This window comes from Chrysochloris asiatica, unplaced genomic scaffold (assembly GCF_000296735.1).
Source record: "Chrysochloris asiatica unplaced genomic scaffold, ChrAsi1.0 scaffold00007, whole genome shotgun sequence".
Classification (NCBI taxonomy): domain Eukaryota; kingdom Metazoa; phylum Chordata; class Mammalia; order Afrosoricida; family Chrysochloridae; genus Chrysochloris; species Chrysochloris asiatica.
Genome location: NW_006408525.1, coordinates 21647933 through 21671661, shown reverse-complemented (window position 1 = coordinate 21671661; position 23729 = coordinate 21647933). Strand labels below are relative to the sequence as shown.

Genomic DNA, 23729 nt, shown 5'->3' with positions numbered 1-23729 from the left:
TCAACACAGATTTGCTTATACTTTTGGAATCCTTTCAATATTCTCATCCAATACCATAGCTCAGTGTATTCATTTTTCCATGGTCTTCCTCCAACTTTCGTATGCATATAAAGGTATTGAAAATACCTTGGCTCGGGTCAGGTGTACCTTAGTCCTCAAACTGACACCTTTGTTTTTCAACACTTTAAACAGGTCCTGTGCAACAGATTTGCCTAATGCAATAAGTCGTTTGATTTCTTGACTGCTGCTTCCATAAGTGTTAATGGTTGATCTGAACAAAATGAAATCTTTGGCAACTTCAATCTTTTCTCCGTTTATGTGAATGTTGTTTATTGGTTCAGTGGTGAAGATTTTTGTTTTCTTTACATTGAGGTGCAACCCATACAGAAGGCTGTGGTCTTTGATCTTTATCAGTAAGTATTTTAAGTCCTCTTCTCTTTCAGCAAGCAAGGCTGTATGATCTCCATATCGAAGATCCTAATCCTAATGCCACATTTTCTTCATATAATCCAATTTCTGGCATTATGTGCTCAGCATACAGATTGAATAACTTCAGGTCTTTGTACATTTTGACACTTCTATAAATCTAGTAAGAATAAGCTCATTAGTAGACAATCAGAGGAGCTCTGGTAGTGTAGTGGTTAGGAATCAGGCTGCGAACCGCAAGGTCAGCAGTTCGAAACTACCAGCAGTTCCGCGGGAGAAAGATGAGGCTTTCTGCTCCTGTAAAGAGTTGTTGTTGTTGTTAAGTGCCTTCGAGTCGATTCCGACCCATAGCGACCCTGTACAGGGTTTCCGAGGGTGTAAACCTTTACGGGAGTAGAAAGCCTCATCTTTCTCCCGCGGAGCGGCTGGTAGTTTCGAACCACTGACCTTAAGGTTTGCAGCCCGATTCTTAACCACTACGCTACCAGAGCCTTGGAAACCCTGTACAGGGTTGCTATGAGTAGGAACCGACTCCACCGCAGGCACATAACAACAGACAATCAAGATTTTTTTGATCTCGTTTCTGTCATCTAATAATCTCTTGTCTTTCAGTCACTTGAAAAATGTCATCAGTATATGAATTAATACTTATTCTTTCTATCTTTATTCACAACTCTCCTCCCCCCCCCCCTGCCTTTGCCCTGTAGAGGCGTACTGTGTGAATGGATGGAAGGTGAGAGGTGCGCCGGGGTTTGGTTTCTCTTTATAGTGGAGATTAGAGGTAGAGGTGAAGGCGCTGGCTTTGGGGAAAAAAGATCCTAGATAAGAGCGTGGGTGGGGACAGTTTCAGGGCAGCCGGAATTTATTCCCGTCGGATATGCCTGGAGCAAGGAGAAAGGCAGACTGCGGGCTCCCTGCGCGGGGAGAGGACTTGTCTGGACAACGTGGCCAGACGGCAGAAGGAAGCAGAGTAGGCTGTGACACCGCAGGTTTCTGGGCGGGGATGGAGGCAGAGACGAACCTAAGGAATGGCGGGCATGGCAGGTATGGCAGGTGCTCTGGGCGGCCCTTGATGGGGGTGCCAATGAGTAGTTGGTATTGGCCAATGCAGACTGCAAGGCTAACTGAGAGGTCACTCTGTATGTTGAAAACGAAATTGCCACGGGCATTTCCCCCGTAGAGACTCCTTTGGCTGTAGGGCATGATCGCGCTCCTGGCCTCATCAACCCTTTCTTTTCCTTTGGGAGGGTGGATCAAAGGCTGCATCTCATGGTCACTCACCACCACCAGCACGGCCAGCGGAATCCGGCTGGGCTTGGGGTAGGGGATGGCTAGGGAGGCATCTTGCATTCTCAGGGTCCTGGTTCCGCCCAGCTCCACTATTTACTAGCCGATGACCACAGTTTGCCTGTTTCTGGTCTGAAAAGTCAGACCAATAACTGTTGTCACCTCTTAGACTGTTGTGACTCCAAAAGCGATACAATGTAGACAAATGGCTTAGCGTTCCATACCTAGTAAATGCTCTGTAAGTAAGGGCTGTGGCTACGTGGTTGTCACCTTCTGCTGGGTGTGGGCTGGGCTTGGGGCGGGTGTCGAGGGCGGGCCAGGTGCACCGGCCTCGTCCATCTGGCCGGCTCCGGGAGAATTGGCCCCGGATGGTGCCAGGGCTAGACCGACGGCGGGGTAGCTGCCCGGCTCAAGAAGCGCTGGCCTTCAGCGCGCGGCGGGGGTCAGAATGACGTCGTGGGGGTGAGTGTCCGGAGCCCAGAAAGGTGGAGCGTCAACCTTCGCTAGCTCCGCGCTCCTTCTGGCCTTTTTCTAGTCTCCGGAGCGGGGGCAGGCGCAGGGACCGCTGACCGCCAAACTGTGGGGAGAGGACAGGTTGTCTCTAAATTAAATTCAATCTGTCCCCCGCGTGGGTGAGGATGACGGGAGGGTGACGATACCAGGAACTCAAGTGCTGGTTCCGGGAATTTGACCATCCAGGAACACTGGTTTTCCGGTTGGATAATTCGAAGTCGGGTTTGCCTCTGGGCTGCGGTTGTGAAGTGTGGACGCCCCAAGCCTGGGAGTCAGCCTTCTGGGCTCGGGGCTTGGATCCAGCGGATCTAACCAGCGCCCCTTTTTCCTGCTCTTGGGACTGAGCCTTGGTCAGGACGCCTCGGAGATCTGGGCACCAACGCGCGGAATCCGCAGGGGCAGTTGAGGCGTTATCCCTTCTTCGGCTTCAGAAAATCCGCCTGAGTCGGGGATTCCTGACAGTTGGTTTTCAGGTGCAGATGAACGATCAAAAGAGAATGGAGCATCTTGTAGGGTTCCACGCTTTTAAGAACTGGGAGGGAAAATAGAATTAACATGGGGAAAAATAGACTTGAGGGTCTAATTTAGTACTTTATCAACGACGAAGGATCAGAAACACATTTTATGCTCTTCTATCCCCCAGTTCTTTTTTTTCCCTTCTTGTTTTATTAACCGAAATTCAAGGATAATGGTTAAACTTTAACAAGAAATGTTTGCAACTCTTCTCCCTTCCGCCTCCTACCTTCTCTCTCCAGCAGAGGTTATCTTCCTCACCCTGAATAAAGGTCTCTAGATGGGCCATTTGAAGTGAGGTGTGGTTGATAAGCGGTGCTGGGGTTGTTTTTTCCCTTTCATTGGTGTCAGAAGTGGGATGGTTGAGGCCCCCGATTTAACATCGGAAGGCCCAAGACCCCAATTCTCCCGGTGCCCTAACTTGCTCATTTCAACATGCCCTCCCAGCACCCGCGATCATCTTCCCTGACGCCTTCTCAGCATCCATCACTGGCAGGAGTCAATTCTTCAGCCCTCTGGCTCGGGTTCCGAAGACCTAGAACTGCGGGCCTAAGCCCAGTCCAGCTGCTGACCTGGTTCCATCACTTCTTGGTATCCCATTGAAGAGCCCAATGGCTACTGACAACACCGCCAACAACGACAAAGCCATCGCCGACCGTGGTCCAAGCCCAAAGACCAAAGACAGCCGTATCACCCCAATGCCAGCAGGAAGTAGCTACAGAAAAATGACCTTCGTCCCTTCTCCCACGGGCATGGATCATAGAGACGGCCATTCATTTTTCTTATTTAATCAAAGAGGGGGAAATGTTACAATGTTACAATACCTTCCAGTTCTTCCCTCTCCCTTCCCTCCAACTCCATTTTGTCTGTTTCCCTGCCCTAAGCTACAAGGCGTGTAGTTTAAAGGACAACGTGGCTTTTGATAAATCAGACCACTCCCTTCCTGTTGAACCTATATAAATCCCCTCCCTTTCTGTTGACGCTCTCTTCCTTCTTTCTCTCCTCCCTTCTGCCTCCTGCCTTCTCTCTCCGGCAGAGGTTATCTTCCTCACCCTGAATAAAGGTCTCTAGATGGGCAAAAAAAAGAAATGATTGCAGGAAAATGTAAAAGTCTGTTGGTGAGATTACATTTATTTTTATTTATTTTTAAGTTTTTATTGTGAATCGAGTGATAGTTTACATGGGAGAACATCAGTTTTACACTCATCATTTCATTGCAATGATTACAGATATTACATATTACAGGCGTTAAAATGGGGCACCTGTAGGGGCACACGGACAGAAGATGTGGGAAAGAAAAGCTGTTTTTGTGTCTATTGAATGTCTCAGTGAAGATCCACTACAACCTTCTCCTTCCCCCACTTCCTTAGTAGGTGACTGGGGAGGAGGGTCCTGGCGTTTAAACTGATGCCAGTTTAGAGCCGGCAAGTCTCCCCCAAACTTGCCTTTTCTCTCACTGTGGGCAGCTGGGAATCATGCACAAAGGAGCTGTGGCTTTCATTGGGGAACGTACCTAAGGACTACCCAAACACGACCAGAGAGGCCTCAGAAGACAAGCCTGGGAGTCGGTTACTGAGAGGTCACAGCCTTGAGGACCTTTTGGAGCAGCTCTGCTCTGAAACATGTGGGATCTCTGTTAGTTGGGATTAACTGACTCAAGGCAATTTACGACAATAACCGATCATTTTGTTGCTGTTGAGTTGGTTCTGACCCATAGTGACCCTATAAACAACAGAATGAAACACTGCCATGTCCTGTGCCATCTCACAATTGCAGCTACACTTAAACTACTGCCACTGGGGCAATTCAGTTCGTTGGGGTGGGGAGGGGTCTCCCTCTTTTTCACTGACTCTCCACTTTACTAAGCATGATGTCCGTCTCCAGGGACTGGTCCCTCCTGATAATATGTCCAAAGTATGAGAAACAAAGTCTGGCCATCTTGGTTTCTAAGAAGCATTCTGGTTGTACTTCCTCCAATGCAGATTTGTTGGTTCTTCTGGCAGTCCGTGGTACTTCCAATATTCTCCTCCAACACCAGAACTCAAATGCATCATTTTTCTTCTATGATCTGCCTTATTCACTGTCCAACTTTCACATGCATATATGGTGCACCTAACCCATGGCTTGGGGCTGGCGCAGCTTAGTCCTCCAACTGACATCTTTGCTTTTCATCGCTTTCAAGAGAGAGGTCTTGTGAAGCAGATTTGCCTAATGCAATATGTCGTTTGATTTCTTGGCTGCTATTTCTGTGCGTGTTGATGGTTGATCTGAGCAAAATGAAGTCTTTGAGAACTTCAATCTTAACTTGAATATGTCTGAAGTACAGGACCCCATGTACAACATTTGCCAGTTCAAAAGTGATTGAGTTCTTGTCTCTGCTTTTCTTAGATTTGTTTTGTCTTCCCTTTTCAGACTTTATTTGGATATGCAATTCATTACTTTTTTTATGTTTTGTGATTAGAAATATGTGTTTAAAACTATACACTTTCCTCTCAGCATAGTTTTATCATGTTTCATAGTTTTGTTAAGTGTTCTGATTGTCTTTATATTCTTGTTCTGATTAAAGAGTTGCTTTGGAAAGCTTTTATAAAAATCCGACGTTGTTTGGGAGGGGTTGTTTCTAGGTTATATGTTAATTGCACAAAATATATCATCTAAAACTATTTCCACTTTATTGCAGTTTTCTTTAATAAGAACAGGTTTTGTAATTGTTCTTGAGTTCTTTAGCAGAATATGCATTGTTTAGTTGCTCTATTGCTTTGTATAATTTTGAAACTTAATCTGTCAAAAACTGGAAGAGGCATGTAAGAATGTGTAACTACTGTTGTGTTTCTGGAATCTGGTGTGGTGCTGTTGGATAAAGCATGGTATTGCAAGGTTAGTTTGAACCACAAGGTCAGCAGTTCAAACTCACCAGCTGCTTTTTGAAAACCCTATACGGGGTCATTATGAGTTGGAATCAACTCAATGGCACTTAACAATAACAACAGTTGTATTTCTGGAGCCCTAGTGTGTCACTGTAGGATAAGCACTGGACCACAAAGTCGGTTGCTGGTTCAAACTCACCAGCTGCTCCTTGGAAACCCTATGCAGGGTCACTATGAGTTGGAACCCAACGGCACTTAACAACAACACTGTATTTCTAGACGTTTCTCTTTTCATTTCCTGCTTGTTTTTTTTGTTTTGTTTTGCTTTTATTTACTAGGTAAAGTTTATGACTTTATTATATGTTTTGTAGATCATACATTTGATCATTATGAAGTGGTTCTTTTGTCCTATTTAATACTATTTTCTTTTGCCTTGACTTGAACTATGCTCATATTAATATTGCAAACCTTGCTCCCCACTCCTCATTTTCTTGGAATGTTTTTAGCTATTCTTTTACTTTTGATTTTTCTGAATCTCTGTTGCAGTTTAAATCTCTACATTTAACTCTTCTATCAGAAGTTTATATTGGTAAGTAGTATAAGATATCATTATTCCCTCAAGTTGCTATTCCCATACATGCTACATAATCAAGCCATTTATTACAAAATCAAGAAAAAGGGTCTTAAGGTAACTTGCTCTTTTGTCTCCCTCTGCTCTAGATTTCAGCGGTTCTTCAAGATGCTCCTCTTACTCTTTGGACTTGGAATTATTTTATTTCTGTTAGGAAGCGAGGTCCTTCATATCGAGAACAGAAACTTCAACCCAAAACTCAAACATCCTGCTCCAGCAGCACCGATGCTGAAGCTTTTACCTGAAAAACATCTCAGGAACCTCTTTACCTATGATGGAATCTGGTAAGATGTTGAGTGTCTTCTCTCTTCCATCCTCTTCCACTTTGGCCTAACCTCTCCCTTGTTCTTCCTAAGGCTTACCATGCCCTATTGAGCCCATTTTTCATATGACTGTCTACCTTCCTAAACCTGTGCTGACTGATAGAATCATTCCAAAGTGTGGGAACCTGGGAAGGGCTTGTTCTATAGTAACACCCAGTGAAGTCCCTTCAAACTCTGGAGGGTCTGTTGAACTAAAACGATAGGAAAAATTCTGCTTTCTGTCTCTTCTGGATGGGCATACATGTCACTGATACTCATGTGAGCTCTCAGTTTTAAGGAAGTTAAATATGAGGGATAATTCATGAAAGAAGTAGTCTTCGATCTTTATCCCCTTCCCTACCTTCAACCTCAAGCCACCTGTGACTCCAGATGGACCTTTGCTGGGTCTCCAGGACCTCCACCCAGTTAGTATAGCCCAGGTGTGGAAATGAGGATTCTCAGGGTGAGCGACACACAGGTTCCTTCCCATCCACCAGCTCACCACTCAATCCATATTTACAGTCTTCTTACTTGTTTTAGGTTGTTCCCGAAAAACCAGTGCAAATGTGAAACCACCAAATGGCAGACAGTCATGAACTTTCAGAATGCCTATAATGAAAATGACCTCCCAGGGGTGAACGCAAGGAGACAGGCGGAATATGAACACTTTCAGAGGAGGTAAATTAAGAACACAAGGGCTCTTGGGTCCTGCAATAGAGGCAAAACTCTCTCTAATCTATCCTGCTGGTGTGGACCTTAAGGGAAAGGAAGGGACTTCTATTAACACATGTGCCAGGCACTGGACTGGGGACTTTACTGGTTGTGAGCAGCCATCACATTGACTCTGATGAACGAAGCTTTGCTCCATCCTGTATCATCCTTATAACTGCGGGCATGTTTAAGATAATCAGGATGATGTTGGTGATAACTATTTATCATGACAACTTCAGACCAGGTACAGTTTTGAACTTCCCATATATCAACGCCTGTGAAAAATGGGTACTGGTAGGAAGTGTCAATCATATCTTCTCAATTTTACTGTAAACTCATTGGAAGTGGGATCCATGCCAGGTTATCTTTGTACCAAACACAGCGCCTTGCACAAAGCAGGTAGTCAGTGTGCTTCAGCAGCTAAATGGGAATGTTATGAAGCACCCGTAGCAGCTGAGCCTCTCCCTGCCCAGCCACTCCCTCATTGGCATCAGACCCAGGGCACAGCAGTCATTATTATTGGGTTATGTTTGGTTTTCTCTAAACCTGTATTAATAGGTGTAGTTCCAAGAGAACTAGTCATTTCCACAGGTGAGGGAGAGGGCAGGTGAAGACTGACCAGGACCACCTCCCAGTTCCTTAGCCCTTCCTGTGAGGTCCTGGAAACCAGTCTTTCTCCCAACAGTCATCAGCCTCATGTCCCCTTATTCTCGCTCCCCTGCCCTCCTCTGTTTTGATCTCTCCATCTCTCAGTCTTCTCTCTGCTTCCCTGCTCCTTCTTCCTCCACCACATCCCTCAGGCCTATCTTGATGAAGACAACTGCTTTCCCTCTGCAGTCCCCACACTGTCCAGGGCAGAGAAGGAAGCCGTATTCCTGGTCATCGTGTTCTCTGTGCTCCCCCTTACACCATTCTTTTATGCTACAGATATTCATTACACTGTACTCTTCCCATCCTCTACTTGGGAGACCTCCCAAAATAGTAGCAAAGAGAGAACAGGAAACAGACAAACAGTGGGACCTGTCCTGGCTGGAGGCAGGCAGTTATGGGAACACAGAATCAGAACACAAGGTACTACCTGGTGTGAGAGCTTGTCACATATGGTTCTCTCTATTTTTCTTATCTGTTCTATTATTCTATAAGCTAATTGAGAAGATTAATCAGTGGAAGAGGACGTCATGTATGGTGAAGTAGAGGACCAGTGATTGATCCCTATTGATGATATGTCCAAAGCAAGCCATTCAGATAGTGCTTTGTTAGGATCTATAGGGTTTTCGTGTGGTGCATGTAGGATCAGCAGTGGACTGTGCATCACAAGGCTGGCAGTTCAAACCCACCAGTTTCTCCTTGGAAACCCTATACAGGGTTGCTATGAGTTGGAACTGACTCAATGGCACTTAGCAACAACAACAACAACAACAACAACAACAACATAGGGTTTTGTTGTTAATTTGGGGAAGTAGATCAACAGGCCTTTCTTTCTGCTGAAGCATTGTTTGGAAGCTTTGCTGAAACCTGTCCACAATGGCTGACCCTGCTGGTATTCAAAATACTGATGACATAGTTTCAGGAAACCTAACATCATTGCAACATGAAAGTCATCACAGTATGACATCTGGGTGTGGTGGGGGGGATGCTACTTGCTAACGTTCTATGTTGCTAATGCTCATTTTATCCTCCTAACAACCATATTTAAATTGTTACCCTTGCTTTATGGATGAGAAACGAAAGTTCACAGAAGTGAAGTAACGTGATCAACTTCACACAGTATGTAATAGGTACAGCTGGGATTAGCTACAGATCCTCTGGGCCATTGACAAAGAACCTGTTAACACCCTGAAGCTCTGTTCTGGAGCTCAGACAGAGATCTGCAGGGGCCCGGACTCTCACCGTTCTGATACCCAGCTCTAAGTCAGTGGTGGCTTCCTCTGTTGCAGCAGTTGGTAGGAGGAACTCTAAAGAATGATCTGCTATTGTGAGGTATCACTGAGTCTATTCTAACTCTTAGCGAACACGTGTGCAGTGTAGAACCGTCTCATAGAGTTTTCTAGGCTGTAATCTGTACAAAAGCAGATCACCAGGTCTCTGTCCTATGAAGCCACTGGTTTAAACCCTGGTTTAACCAGGGTTTTCAACCTGTTCAAAATGGTTCAGTCATGGCTGATGTAGCATACACACTGCATAGCAACCAAATCTTTGGTACATGGATTTTGACCCAAGTAGGAAACAGGCAATAGTGCCCTGCTCATAGAGGATGACCAACCACACTGCTTTGAATGTCTAGTAGGAAAATTTTTGTCATTTAACAACAAGAAATCCAATTTTTATATACTCTTTCATACTAATGCTCTTAAAAACATAATAAATTAACCTATCAAACTTTAGACATGATAGAATAAAACATTGACAATTTCAAATAGAATTTTCCCTCTTTTTTTAAATGACCTTTTAAATTTTGTCCTTGTCACATGGTACAGTAGAGTCCTGGTGTGGCACTGTGGGCTAATGCGTCAGACTGCAAAGTTGTTTGAACTGCAAGGTTGGTGGTTCAAGCTCACCAGCTGCTCCTTGGAAACCCTATAAAGGGTCGCTATGGGTCAGAATTGACTTGACGGCACTTCACAACAACAACTCATGGTACAAGATTTTAAGTGGCAAAATGAACACATTTATTAGCAGACCCAAAATAAGTATCCTTTCTCTGTGGCATAAAAAGCAAAAAGTATATAACCTTAAATTATAACAAACATTTATTAATTTAATTTAACATTGGTATATTACCTAAAGATTATGGAATTATTTTTAGGTCCATATGCCATAAAATATTATTATTATTTGTGAAAAGAAAGTTCATTTAAATATTTTAAGTCTTCATTCAACCTTTTATACTGTCCTGGTGTGGCACTGTAGAATAAGAACTGGACGACTAACAGCAAGGTCGGTGGTTCAAGCCACCAGCCTCTCTTAGGAAACCCTACACAGGGTCGTTATGCGTCAGAACAGAATTGACGGCACTTGGCATTAGCAGCCACATTGGCTCTTAGAAGATTTTTTCAACTAGGTTTTGGAAACCACAAAGTCTGCTCAACCAGACCAGTTCCTTGATATAATCTTAAGTCTCTGGCTGGTGGTAGAACATTTCAGGTTTTCATTGTGATTTGTATCTTGTGACTATTTAAAATGGTTCTTTGATAGGAATTTTGTTCTTTAATATTGGGAATCCATCCAATTTCTGAAAACCATATTAAACAACATTTGTCCGGCTTAAATCTCACTGCTCACCTTATTTAACTCCTATTTTTAAACATATTTCAAGATCTCCACTCTACTGGGCGGAGTTCCTGACCTTTTGTCTTTTTCTTTTCCTGTTCTCTTCGTAAGTAGTTCAGCCTTCCATCTTTAACATTATATTTTCTTTTTAACTCTTTATTGTGAATTGAGTGAAGGTTTACAGAGTAGACCATCAGCCCCACCTTCAACATATCATACACTCTGTCAGTCCAGTGATTGCAATCCGCTCCAAGTACCATCAGTTCACAGTACTGACCTTCTCCCTCCCCACCATCTCTCATCCTCCCTGTAGCTATCACAGAACATTTATTTCATTTAAGAAGAAAATCTTTTAACTTTATACAAGAGTGGTGGTGGTGGTGAGACGTAGAGTCAGTTCTACCTCATAGTGGCCCTGTATGTTGTTGTTATGTGCCATGGAGTCGGTTCCGACTCATAGAGACCCTGTACAGTGTTTCCGAGGCTGTAAATCTTTACGGGAGCAGAAAGCCTTCTCTTTCTCCTGTGGAACAGCTGGTAGTTTTGAACTGCTGACCTTAAGGTTCGCAGCCCGATTTGTAACCACTATGCTACCAGGGCTCCTTAGCAACCGTGTATAGGGTTTCTGTAAATTTTTATGGGAGCAGAAAGCCTCATCTTTCTCCCTCAGAACAGCTGGTAGTTTCAAACTTCTGACTTTGAGATTAGCAGCCCAACTCTTAACCTCTATGCTACCAGAGCTCCTTTTATATAACAGTGTGCTCATGCAATACTTGTTCTTTGTGATTGACTAATTTCACTCAGCATAATATCCTCCAGGTTCATCCATATTGTAAGGTGTTTTGCAGATTCTTTGTTATTCTTCAACACTGAGTAATATTCCATTGTGCATATGTATCGAATTTGCCTTAATTATTCTCAGTAGATGGGTATTTAGACTATCTCCATTTTTTACTCTTGTGACTTGTGCTGCCATGAACATGGGTGTGCATATATCTAATCATGCCACAACTCTTATTTCTTGAGGACGTATATCAAATGCAGAGATTGCTAGGTAATACAGTATTTCTAGTTCCAAACTTTTGAGAAAATGCCATGCTATTTTCCAAAGTGGTTGCACCATTTTACAGTCCCACCAGCAATGTAGAAAGGTCCGAGACTCTACACCTTCACCAGCATTTGTTGTTTTCTGTTTTTTGGAACTTTGCTACTAATGCTGGAGTAATTTGATATCTCACTGTTACTTTGATTTGCATCTGGTGTGGCATTATTGGTTTATGCACTGGACTGCAAAGTCGACTTGAACCACAGGCTGGTGGTTCAGATTTCACCAGCTGCTCCTAGGAAACCCTATACAGGGTCACTATGGATCAGAACTGACTCGATGGAACTTAACAACAACACAATAGCTAATGATCATGAGCATTACTTTGTGTGTTTGTTGGCTGTTGAATGTCTTCTTTGGCAGTGTCTGTTCATGTCTTCTGCCCATTGTTTAATTAGATTATTTGTCTTCTTGTTCAAACATTGAAGTGTTCTTCAATGAGGGATATTGGTTTATAATTTTCTTTCTTAGTGATGTCTTTGCCTGTTTTGGTATCAGTGTTATGCTTGTTTCATAAAATAAATTTGCAAGTTTCCCATCTTTGTCTATGTTGTGGAATAGTTTGAGTAGAATTGATGTCAGCTGTTCTCTGAATGTCTGCTAGAATTCACCAGTAAAGCCATCTGGGTCTGGACTTCTTTTAGTTGGGAGTTTTAAAATACTTGATCAATTTATTCTCTTGTTATAGGCTTTTTCAAGTTTTCTATTTTAGTCTGTGTTAGTTTAGATAGGTCGTGTGTTTTTAGAACTTTGTCAGTTTGTTCTGGGTTTTCAAATTTGTTGAAGTACAATTCATCATGGTGGTGGTGATTTTGTGCCATGGAGGAGTTGGTTCCGACTCATAGCGACCCTGTACAGGGTTTCCGAGGCTATAAATCTTTACGGGAGCAGAAAGCCTCATCTTTCTCCCATGGAACAGCTGGTAGTTTTGAACTGCTGACCTTGTGGTTCGCAGCCCGATTCAAAACCACTATGCTACCAGAGCTCCTTACAATTCATCATAATATTCTGTTATCCTTCTTATTTACATTGGTTCTATTGTGATGTCTCCTGTATACTTTCTTATTTGTGTTATTTGTATCTTCTTTTTTTGTTGTTAGATCTGCCAATGTTTTGAATATTTTATTAATTCTTTCAAACAACCAACTTCTTGTCTTGTTGATTCTATTGTTTTTCTATTTCATTTATTTCTGTTTTAGTCTTTATTATTTCTTTTCTTCTGGTTATTGTAGGTTTACTTTGGTCTCCTTTTTCTAATTGTTGGAAGTGTTTGGTGAAGGTGTTATTTTTTATTCTTTCTTCTTTTTGGATATGTGCATTTATTGCTATAAATTGTCCTATGAGCATGGCTTCTGCTGTGTCCCAAAGGTTGGTAAGTTGAATTTTCATTCTCATTTAACTCACAGAATTTAAATTTTTTTTTTCATTTTTATTTTCATCTATTACCCAGTAACTTTTACACAGGGTGTTGTTAAATTTCCATGTATTTGATTTTTTTTTCTTCCTATTACTAATTTTTTATTTCATAGCATTGTGATATGAAAAGCTGTTTTGTAGTATTTTGATGTCTTAAAATTTACTGAGGTGTGCCGTTTCAATATATTGTCTATTTCTCTGAATTCTTAGTATCAATCTTCTGGATTTCTAATATCAAATTTTGTGTTGTTTCAAACTTTGCATTTATTTTGTCTGTTTGTTCTTGTAGAGTTTTCCGGAATTCTTCTAAAGTTTTTTTCTGTGTTCTCCTTCCTTTCCTCACTCTTTCTGTCAATCCTTTGGGGGTACCTAAATATCATTCTTTTGAATTATTTTCCAGTTATTCCATTACCTCTTCTTCCTCAGAAATGTTTTTGGATCTGCATCATGGTCATTTGCTTGTGCCATTTTCTACTGTTTCTTTATGTGAGCTAAAATTGTCTGTTGTCTCTGGGACCTTGTTGTGTTTTTGTATTTGTATTTACTTGGTTGTATGTTGATGTATTCTTAGGCACTCACCAATTGTCTCCTGAGGTTGTAGTTAGAGAATAGAAGCATGTGCACCATTTTCTGTTTGCCGTTCATGCACCTCAGTTTAAAGTGGGTTTGACTGGTGTTAGCTGCTGTTTCTTGTTGAACAGGTAGTGTATAGGAACTGGTATTGGCTCATGTCCCATGTGTGGACCTGCAGAGGGTATGGTTATGGCTGAGCTGTATGGACACAGTTGTTGTCTCCTGTTGAGTGGGAAAGGGAAGAAACTCCCCAACTCTACCCTGCCACACAAACACTAGAAAGCAAAACAGAATAAAATAGCAAGCAAGCAACAATGAAAAAAAATTTTTTTGAACTGTCAGGGACCACAGGAAAAGAACATAATAATTATAAAGAGAAAAGAGGGAGAAAAAGGAACAAATGCTATTGCTGCTAAATGCCATAACACTAAGTTGTACAAATTGTGATTAAGGAAATGAAAAGGTTTATACTTTTTATAAAAAGAAAGAAAGGAAACAAAAATAAAAACTTAAAATGGAATAAATTATTCATGGAGCCTTAAAAAGAGAGAGAGAGACAAAAGAAGAAGAGGAAAATGGAGCTCTAGAAGAGAAAATAGAAGGACAAGATCAAAATAACAGAAAAACCAGGGAGAAGGAAGATGAAAAAAGAAAGTAGAGAGTAGTTAAAAAAAAAAAATCAAAAGGGAAAAAGAAAATAAAAGAAGAAGAAAGAGGAGAGGGGAAATGAGAGACAGAAGAAAAGAAGGAAAAACAAAAGTAGAGATAGAAAGGATACAATTCAAGTGAATGAAAAAAGAAGATGGAGGAGAAAGAATAAACAAACAAAAACTATGAAACAACAAAAGGAAAAAACCAAACCACAAAACAAAAACAAAAAAACAGTGCAGCTGTTGAACCCAGAGAAGGGAAAACTCTGGTTTGTGTTTGGCAGGGGGTTAGGGGGTGGGGGGTGGGGTGGGGGAATGGAGTGTCCTGCAAGCCAAGGATCTCATGATGTGGGTGTGGGAGGGATGTGACAGCAGTTTCTGGCTCTAAATGGAGTGTCTATTGGCCTTGGTGTTATCTATGTTTAGGGTTCTTAACATGGAAGAAGTTCGTGGAGGCCCTTGATGGAGCTAGTTTCAGTGTCTGTTAGGACCACAGGGCAGTTGAGGGTAGGGTGGTTGGTCAAATGCTGGTCTGGTGACTCTTTGGATTCTGTAGGTCCTAAGCGAAGCCCACCTGAATCCAGGCACCAAAGCAGCACAACTTGCTCCTGACTCATACTGGTGTAGCTCCCAACCACGTGGCTCCATATTCCTGGAAAACAGGGATTGTGCTGGGGGTAGAAGAGGGTGGAAATTGGACACACCACTGGTTACCAGGGAAACATGGAAATAAAAAAAGTACCACACCTTTCCAGTTACCTGTGTGGCTCTGCTTGTCCAGGTCACTTTCTGTTGCCAAAGCTCTCACACAAAGGTTTAAGATGGTCCATGCCACATCTGACCAGCTGTTCACCAGTCAGTCCCCTCTCGTTGTCCCTGCTCAGCTTCTCCTCCCAGAATGCACTCAATCCACTTCTCTAACCTTTCCTCTGAAGTTCAGGGTTCCAGGATTTTCATCTGTATCTGTTTCATTTGGTCTTTTTTATCTTTATTGGTATGTTTTTAAACTTTTTTTTTTTATTGTGAATTAAGTGAAGGTTAACAAACAAGATCATCAGTTTTACATTGAACATATTATATGCTTTGCTTCGTCTCAATGATTACAATCCCCTTCCTGCAACAAAATCCTATTTCCTCCCTGTGGCTACTGCTTTACATCTTATGTTTCACAAATGAACAAAGCAAAAATATTTGATGTACGCATACAAAGCAAAAAATATATATTCATTTAAGTGTCTTAAGAACATATTCTGCAAGCCAGCCTCCTGCCCATAGGCACACAGCCTTACTCAGTCTATGGGCCTAGAGCCCACAGCTGCTCTATCTCTTCATACCATTGCCTCTGCTATCATTTCTGCTGTCGTAAGGTTCATGGTTCGAACTCACCAGCTGCTCCTTGGAAACACTACATAGGGTTACTATGAGTTGGAACTGATTTGACGGCACTTAACAACAACAACATACCAATCAAAATAAACAATCCATCCATTTTTTCAGTGTACTTTTCAAATAGACCAATTTATATCATGGTTTATCAAAGTAGCTACTGAAAGCCCAGAGCATCCTTAGGGTATCATGCCATTTAAAAATACAGGAAACCGAGGCAAGGACCCTGAAAATAAATAGCCGCTACCTTGCGAGCCGCCTTCCTGGGGTCTGCGTCTGAGTCTCCACCGCTGCGGACCAGCTCAGATGCTGAAGAAGACCTAACTGCAGCCATGAGCAGCAATGAGTGCTTCAAGTGTGGGTGATCTGGTCACCGGGCCCGCGAATACCCTACTGGAGAAGGAGGCTGTAGTCGTGGAATGAGAAGCCGTGGCAGAGGTGGGTTTACCTCGGATAGAGGTTTCCAGTTTATTTCTTCATCTCTTCCAGACATCTGTTATCGCTGTGGTGAGTCTGGTCATCTTGCCAAGGATTGTGATCTTCAGAAGGATGCCTGCTATAACTGCGGTAGAGGTGGTTACATTGCCAAGGACTGCAAGGAGCTCAAGAGAGAGCGAAAGCAGTGTTGCTACAACTGTGGCAAACCAGGCCATCTGGCTCGTGACTGTGACCACGCTGATGAGCAGAAGTGCTATTCTTGTGAAGAATTTGGACACATTCAGAAAGACTGCATCAAGGGGAAGTGTTATAGGTGTGGTGAAACTGGTCATGTAGCCATCAACTGCAGCAAGACAAGCAAAGTCAACTGCTACCGCTGTGGCAAGTCAGGGCACCTTGCACAGGAATGCACAATTGAGGCTACAGCTTAATTCGTTTCCTTTGTCGCCCCTCCTTTTTCTGATTGATGGTTGTATTGTTTTCTCTGAATTCTCTTCACTTGCTAAAGGTTGGCAAATAAATCTGCTCCCAGGCCAGTGAGCTTTATTTGCTGTGTAAAAAGAGGAAAAGGATGGAGAAAAAAAAAAAAAAAAATTTTCTGCATTTAACTACAAAAAAAGTTTATGTTTAGTTTGGTAGAGGTGTTATGTATAATGCTTTGTTAAAGAACCCCCTTTCCATGCCACTGGTGAATAAGGGATTAATGAATGGGAAGAGTCAGACCATTAAGCCTGTTCTGGGTTTCTTGAAATGTTCCCATGTAGGACGTAAAAACAATTCTGGAAGTGTCTATGAACTTCTGTAAGTAACTTTAATTTTAGCATAATGATGGTCTTGGATTGTCTGACCTCAGTAGCTATTCAATAACATCAAGTAACATCTGTATCAGGCCCTACATAGAACATACAGTTGAGTGGGAGTAAACAAAGACAAACATGTGCGTTAATGACTATGAGAGAGAAATACCAGGATAAAAGTCTCAAAAGGAACAACTTCATCACAGAGTTGATGCTGGATATACACATGGTGATGGCAAAGGTTTAGAACACACTTTTTTTTTCTCTCTCTCTTCAAAGACTAAATCTAAAACCCAGAGTAAATATCAATGCTCAGAGTTAGCATAATTTGGAGCTGTTCTGGAATTGTGAAGAAAAGCATTTTCACAGAAATCAAGATGTTATTTTTTTATACTATATCACTTAGACAACTGTGTTTCATTTGCTGTAATCAGTTTCTAAAAGTTGGATGGAAAAAGCAACTGAAGTTCTAGAAAATAGAAATGTAATTTTAAGCTATCCAATAAAGCTAGAGGAGGGGAAAAAAAAAAATACAGGAAGCCGTTTTTCTGAAATAAGAAAGAATTGAGACTAAAGACAGCTTCATGAAAAATTTGCAATGGTCAGCCTCAGCCTTCAACCTGAAGTTGGGCATAAAAAAAGACTCGACACTGAAAATCAGAGCCAAGCTCTCAGAACCAAACAAGACAGTAAAACTACGTAAACTCACTGATCTGTGAAGCCAGCTCAACCAACCTGCTTTATGTGTTTAACAGCATAACACAAAACCAGTTTCTTGTTTGTCTACAGCAACTTCAAGTTGTCTTTGGAAAGGTTAACCCATGTAAACAGAAAAGTAGGTTCTAGATAAAACTTATTAACTTTACAGAGTCAAAGACGGAGGAATATCAAACCTTTTGGCAAAACCTGAGGACAAAACAAAAATTTCCCATAGAGAAAAGCAAAGACAATGCAAATGGGAACTCATGTCCCAAAAAGAAAAAAGAGCACTCATTTTTTCAGAAACAAACATCTATGTGGCTTATAGTATTTTCATGAACCCTAAGCTAACATCCTGGTAAAGAGGGGCTGACGGACAAACAATTCTTTAGAATTAAGGAGACCTCAAACTTATCAGCTTTATTTTAAATGAGTACAATGAAACCAGCAGAATCTATTCATGAGACGGTCAACTAATCTGTAGCCTAGGGCTGATACCCCAAAGTCAGGCTCAAGCGCCAGTTCTAAGTAAGGGACTCATTAAGTTTTGGGTTTGTAAAACTGGCCTAACTGGGACTCTGGAACCAGAATCAGTGCCAGTTCTAAACACTGGTCCATTAGCTTTGGACTTGTTTTTTTGTTTTTGCCAAAATAACATTTTATTTTGAAAGTCATTTGAAAGATACTGAAATGTATGGAGACTTAAGACACAGTGGTGTGTCCATCCCAAGTTCACATTCCTCCTATCTCACAGTGGTCTCTGTCATGCCCCTAAATTGCCTTCTGTGGTAACTCCTGGTTTTAGCTTTGAGAAGAGCTTTTTTCCCATAAGCCATCATCATCATTTTTGTTTTTTTAGAGCACAGCTTTGTTTCCAGGAAACAATTTGCTAGTTGGAGATGGGTATTTTTTAAAAAAACATTAAGATCCATCTGATATGTTCAATGAAGTATGTTCAATGAAGTGTGTGGGGGGGGGGGCACTCAGCCAGAGGTGATATGGAAAGGTTCTCTAGTATTTGTTTATCATCTTGTTGCAACCAGAAAGCCACATGCAGAAATGGCATCCAGGAGTATGGCCCTATGCGAAGTTGTTCTGTGCAGTCCTCCCGTCAGGATGCGTGCAGCACACAGCTCCTCCTCTGGGCCTCGGTCCTGAAAGGAGGCTCTGTAAATCTCAGAAGTTTTAACATTGACAGCGATGCCATAAATGATTGGAAAATGGTTTTCATTTTCTTCCCAGTCATTTAATTCTGGCACACACAGCGTTACTAAATGATTGTCATCTTTCTGTCGGTCGAATTCACTAAGAAGTTGGTGAGTGAGTTTCTGTGACAGCTGCTGTCTGTCATCACTGAAACTGCCCACAAGGTGCACTTCCAACCTTCCACACTGAGTGTGATAGGAAAAGGACTTTTTGGCATTCATGATCAAGGGGACCTCGGCTTTGGTGTCGGTTCCATCGCAATGTGTCAGTTAGCCCCATTACCTGTGTGTCTCAGGACCACAATGTGACAAGTGGTAGCATCATCTGAACCCAGAACGGAGATGGTGCCATCCTTTGAGGAGGTCACTGTAAGCTCTCTTTGCTGAACATAAAACAGGTCCTGGGGTCCCACTTGTTGAACACACTGATCTCTGAGAAGTCTGGCTCTTTCCTCCAGAGTTGAGTGGGCTTGGACAAGGTCCCCCACAGACTGCAGCAGCCATACTCACCTCCCCTCCACAAGCATCATGGAGGTGGCAGCCCAGGATGCAGTGGCCTCCCCAGCCCCAGGCTGCCGGCTGCCAGCCACCATCACCTTGGACTTGTTTTGTTATTAAGTGCTATCGAGTCATTTCTGACTCATAGTGACCCTGTATAGGATTTCCAAGGAGCAGCTAGTGGATTTGATCAGCCAACTTTGTGGTTCACAAACCAGTGCTGATCCTACAGCGCTATAATGAGTCCAAGAAGCTTATATATTCAGGAGCTCAACACAAACACATGGAGCCTGGATCCTGAGACATGTACCATACTTTCAGAAATGGTGAAAAGGACAGAATACAAAGGGTTTGCAGGGCACCAGGCCAGAAAATTCCTAGTAGGGTTCTGCCTTGGGCTTTAATTCTGAGATTCCTGTAACAACTTATCAAAATCTAGGAGCTTTTTTGTTTGTTTTTTGTGAACCTGGTTATGACCTAGTCTCTTACAACTTCAAATCAATTCAGGAGCTGTAAGAATAATGCCTTTTAAAAGAATCAGCATGAAGGTGGTCCCTATGATGCAGAGGTTGAAAAGATTCCGAATGTCCAACTTTTCCAAGATGCTCCATAATTACAAATGCCAACCAACACTCTGCCCCTCAGTGTTCTTCCTTACATCCCAGTACTCCACAATTCACTGTTAAGACTCATAGAACTCACAGTCAAGTAAATGACTCATGCAGTTGTGGAGGCTGGCAAGTCCCAAATGGACGCTCCTCCTCACCCATGTGGTTTCAGGTGCTGAGAAACCCAGATCAGAAGGTCAGATGACAGGCTGTTGATGCATAAGGCTTCACTTCAGAAGCTGGTGAATGAAGTTAGGTGATAGGACACAAATCCCACAAACTGGAAGTCAGACAGAGATGCAGGATCCAGAGCAAGAGAGTGAACTTTGTCAAAGTATTCCTATATACCAAAGACCACAAACCCAAGTAGTCCTGGTGTGCTGCTATAGGATAATCACTGGACTGCTAACCACAGGGCTGGTGGTTCAAACCCACCAGCCACTCCTTGGAACCTCTACACAGGGTTGTCAGAATAGGAACCAACTTGATGACACTTAACAACAACAATAACTTACTCCCAAGGAGCTCTGGTAGCGTAGTGGTTGTGAATCGGGCTGTGAACCTTAAGGTCAGCAGTTCGAAACTATCAGCTGCTCTGCAGGAGAAAGATGAGGCATTCTGCTCACGTAAAGATTTACACCCTTGGAAACCCTGTACAGGGTCGCTATGGGTCGGCACCGACTCGACGGCACTTAACAACAACAACAACAAAGGAAACTAACTCGTCTATCAGTTTGTTGTACTGTGGTGGTTTATGAGTTGCTATGATTCTGGGAGCTATGCCACGGGTATTTTAAATACCAGCAGGGTCACCCATGGTGGACAGGGTTCAGATGAGCTCCAGACGAAGACAAACTAGGAAGAAAAAGATATGAACTACTTCTGAATATGTAGTCACTGAAAACCTTATGAATGCAGAGAAACTCTGTCAGATATTGTTGCTGTTGTTAAGAGCCATGAAGTCAGTTCTGACCCATAGCAACCCTCTATAGGGTTTCCAAGGAGCGACTGGTGAGCTTGAATCACAGGCCTTGCAGCTCAAGCCAACTTTACAGTCCAGCACATTCACCAACAGTGGCACAAAAGGATACCACGCTCAGATATGTTGTTGTTGTTAGGTGCCCTTGAGTCAGTACCAACTCATAGCGACCCTATGCACAGCAGAATGAAACAGCCCGATCCTGGACCAACCTCACCAACATTGCCATGCTTGAGTCCTTTGATGGCCACATGGCCGATCCATCTCACTGGGGGTCTTCCTCTTTTTCTCGGACTCTCCATATTACCAACATGATATCCTTCTCCAGCGACTGGTCCTTCCTGACAATATATCCGAAATACGAGAGACAAAGTTTGGCCATCTTGGCCTCTAAAGAGCACCCTGTTGGTTCTATGGGCAGCCCATGGCACTTTCAATATTCTCCTCCAACACCATAAGTCAAAAACATCAATTCTTCTATGGTCTTCCTTATTCACTGTCCAGCGTTCACATGCATATAAGGTTATAGAAAATTCCATGGCTTGGGTCAGGCACACCTTAATTCTAAAGCTGACATCTTTGCTCTTCAACACTTTAAAAAGGTCTTATGCAGCAGATGCCTAATACAACACGTCATTTGATTTCTTGATTGCTGTTTCCACGAGTGATGATAGTTGATCCAAGAATGAAGTCCTTGACCACTTCAATCTTTTCTCCGTTGATAAGAATGTTGTTTAATGGTCCAGTGGTGAGGATTTTTGTTTTCTTTACATTGTAATCCATAAGTGTAGTGGTTACGAATCGGGCTGCAAACCTTAAGGCCAGCAGTTCGAAACTACCAGCCGCTCCATGGGAGAAAGATGAGGTGTTCTGCCCCCATAAAGATTTACAGCCTCAGAAACCCTGTACAGGGTCGCTAAGGGTCAGAACTGACTCGATGGCACTTAACAACAAAACAATCTCAGATATAGTGCTGAAAAATTAGCCCCTCAGGTTGGAAGGCACTCAAAATGTGACTGGGAAAGAGCTGCCTCCTCAAAGTAAAAGTTGACCATGATGATGTGAATGGACTAAAGCCCTTGGGACCTTCATTAGCTGATGGGGCATAACTGAAAATGAAGAGAAACAGCTCTAAGCATCCATTAATAATCAGAACATGGAACGTACAAAGTGTGAATCTAGGAAAATTGGAAATTGTCAAAAATGAAATGGAACACATAAACATTGATGTCTTAAGCATTAGTGAGCTGAAATGGACTGGTATTGGCCATTTTGAATCTGACAACCAGGAATGACAAATTGAAGAGGAATGGTGTTGCATTCGTTGTCAAAAGAACATGTCCAGATCAGTCATGAGGTCCAACATTGTCTGTGATAGGATAATATCCATGCGCCTACAGTGAAGACCAGTTAATACCACTATTATTCAAATTTACACACCAATCACTAAAGCCAGTGAGGATGAAATAGAAGAATTCTACCAACTTCTTCAATCTGAAATTGATCAAACATGCAATCAAGATGTATTGCTCATTACTGGTGATTGGAATGCAAAGGTTGGGAGCAAAGAGGAAGGATCAGTAGTTGGAAAATATGGCCTTGGTGTTAGAAATGATGCTGGAGATTGCATGATAGAATTCAGCAAAAGCAATGATTTGTTCATTTCAAATACCTTCTTTAGATAGCATAAGAAACGATTATATACATGGACCTCACCAGATGGAATACACAGGAATCAAATTGACTACACCTGTGAAAAGTGACAGTGGAAAAGTTCCATATCATCAGTCAAAACAAGGCCAAGGGCAGATTGTGGAACAGACCATCAATTACTCATATACAAATTAAGACTTAAGTTGAAGAAAATGAAAACAAATCCACAAGAGTCAAACTATGACCTTGACTTTGCAGGCCAGGAGTGGAGTTCCCTGGGACCATAAAGGGAGAAAAGCAGAGTGCAGGACCCTACCCAGAGAAACAGTTACACCAGAGACGGAGGCAGAGACGATGACATGGACCGATGAAACGACTGGGAACTCTAGACCCAGAGAGGGAAAGGGGCTGTGTGCTGACAACCAGGGGGCAGGCTTACAGGGGGTACCCTTTGGTTAGCTGATGATGCATGGAAGGGATTGTAACCATGGCAAAGTAACAATATATGATAGAACGAATGTAAAGCTAATGTTCTCCCATGTAAACTATCAAATAATTCACAATAAAACAGTTAAAAACAATATATGACCTTGAATATATATCACCTGAATTTAGAGATCATCTGAAGAACAGATTTGATACAGTAAACACACTAAAGATGGAAGACCAGAAGAGTTTTATGGGATGGCATAAAAAATATCATACAGGAAGAAAGCAAAAGTCATTAAGAAGACAAGAAAGAAAGAAAAGATAAAAATGAATGTCGGAAGAAACACTGAAACTTGCTCAACAGCATAGAGATGCTAAAGCAGATGGAAGAAAGAGGAGGTACAAGAGCTGAACAGAAAATTTCAAAGGTCAGCTCTAAAAGACAGAGTCAAATATTACAATGAAAAGTGCAAAGATCTGGAGTCAGAAAACCAAAAGGGAAGAACACGCTCAGCATTTCTCAAGCTGAGGGAACTGGAAAAAAATATTCAAGCCTCCACTTTTGTTATTGAAGGATTCTTTGGGCAAAGTATTGAATGATCCAGAAAGCATCAAAAGAAGATGGAAGGAATACACAGAGTCACTGTACCAAAAGGAAATGGTTAATGTTCAACAGTTTCAAGAGGTAGCATATGATCAAAAGCCAATGATACTGAAGGAAGAAGTCCAAGGTGCATTGAAGGAATTGGCAAAGAACAAGGCAACAGGAATTG

General features: G+C 42.2%; 1 protein-coding gene and 2 pseudogenes across 1 annotated transcript in view; 2 read left to right on the top strand and 1 right to left on the bottom strand.

The window, feature by feature from the left end:
- The first annotated feature begins 3350 nt into the window (after positions 1–3350).
- Positions 3351–23729, top strand: part of B4GALNT2 (beta-1,4-N-acetyl-galactosaminyl transferase 2) — a 70369-nt gene continuing 49990 nt past the window's right edge. Inside the window, exons 1-3 of the mRNA XM_006833654.1 lie at positions 3351–3450; positions 6392–6521; positions 7080–7217. Coding sequence (XP_006833717.1) covers positions 3351–3450; positions 6392–6521; positions 7080–7217 — 368 coding nt within the window. The remainder of the gene's footprint in view (positions 3451–6391; positions 6522–7079; positions 7218–23729) is intronic.
- On the top strand, positions 15983–16519 carry LOC102823254 (annotated as a pseudogene).
- On the bottom strand, positions 18386–19316 carry LOC102824264 (annotated as a pseudogene).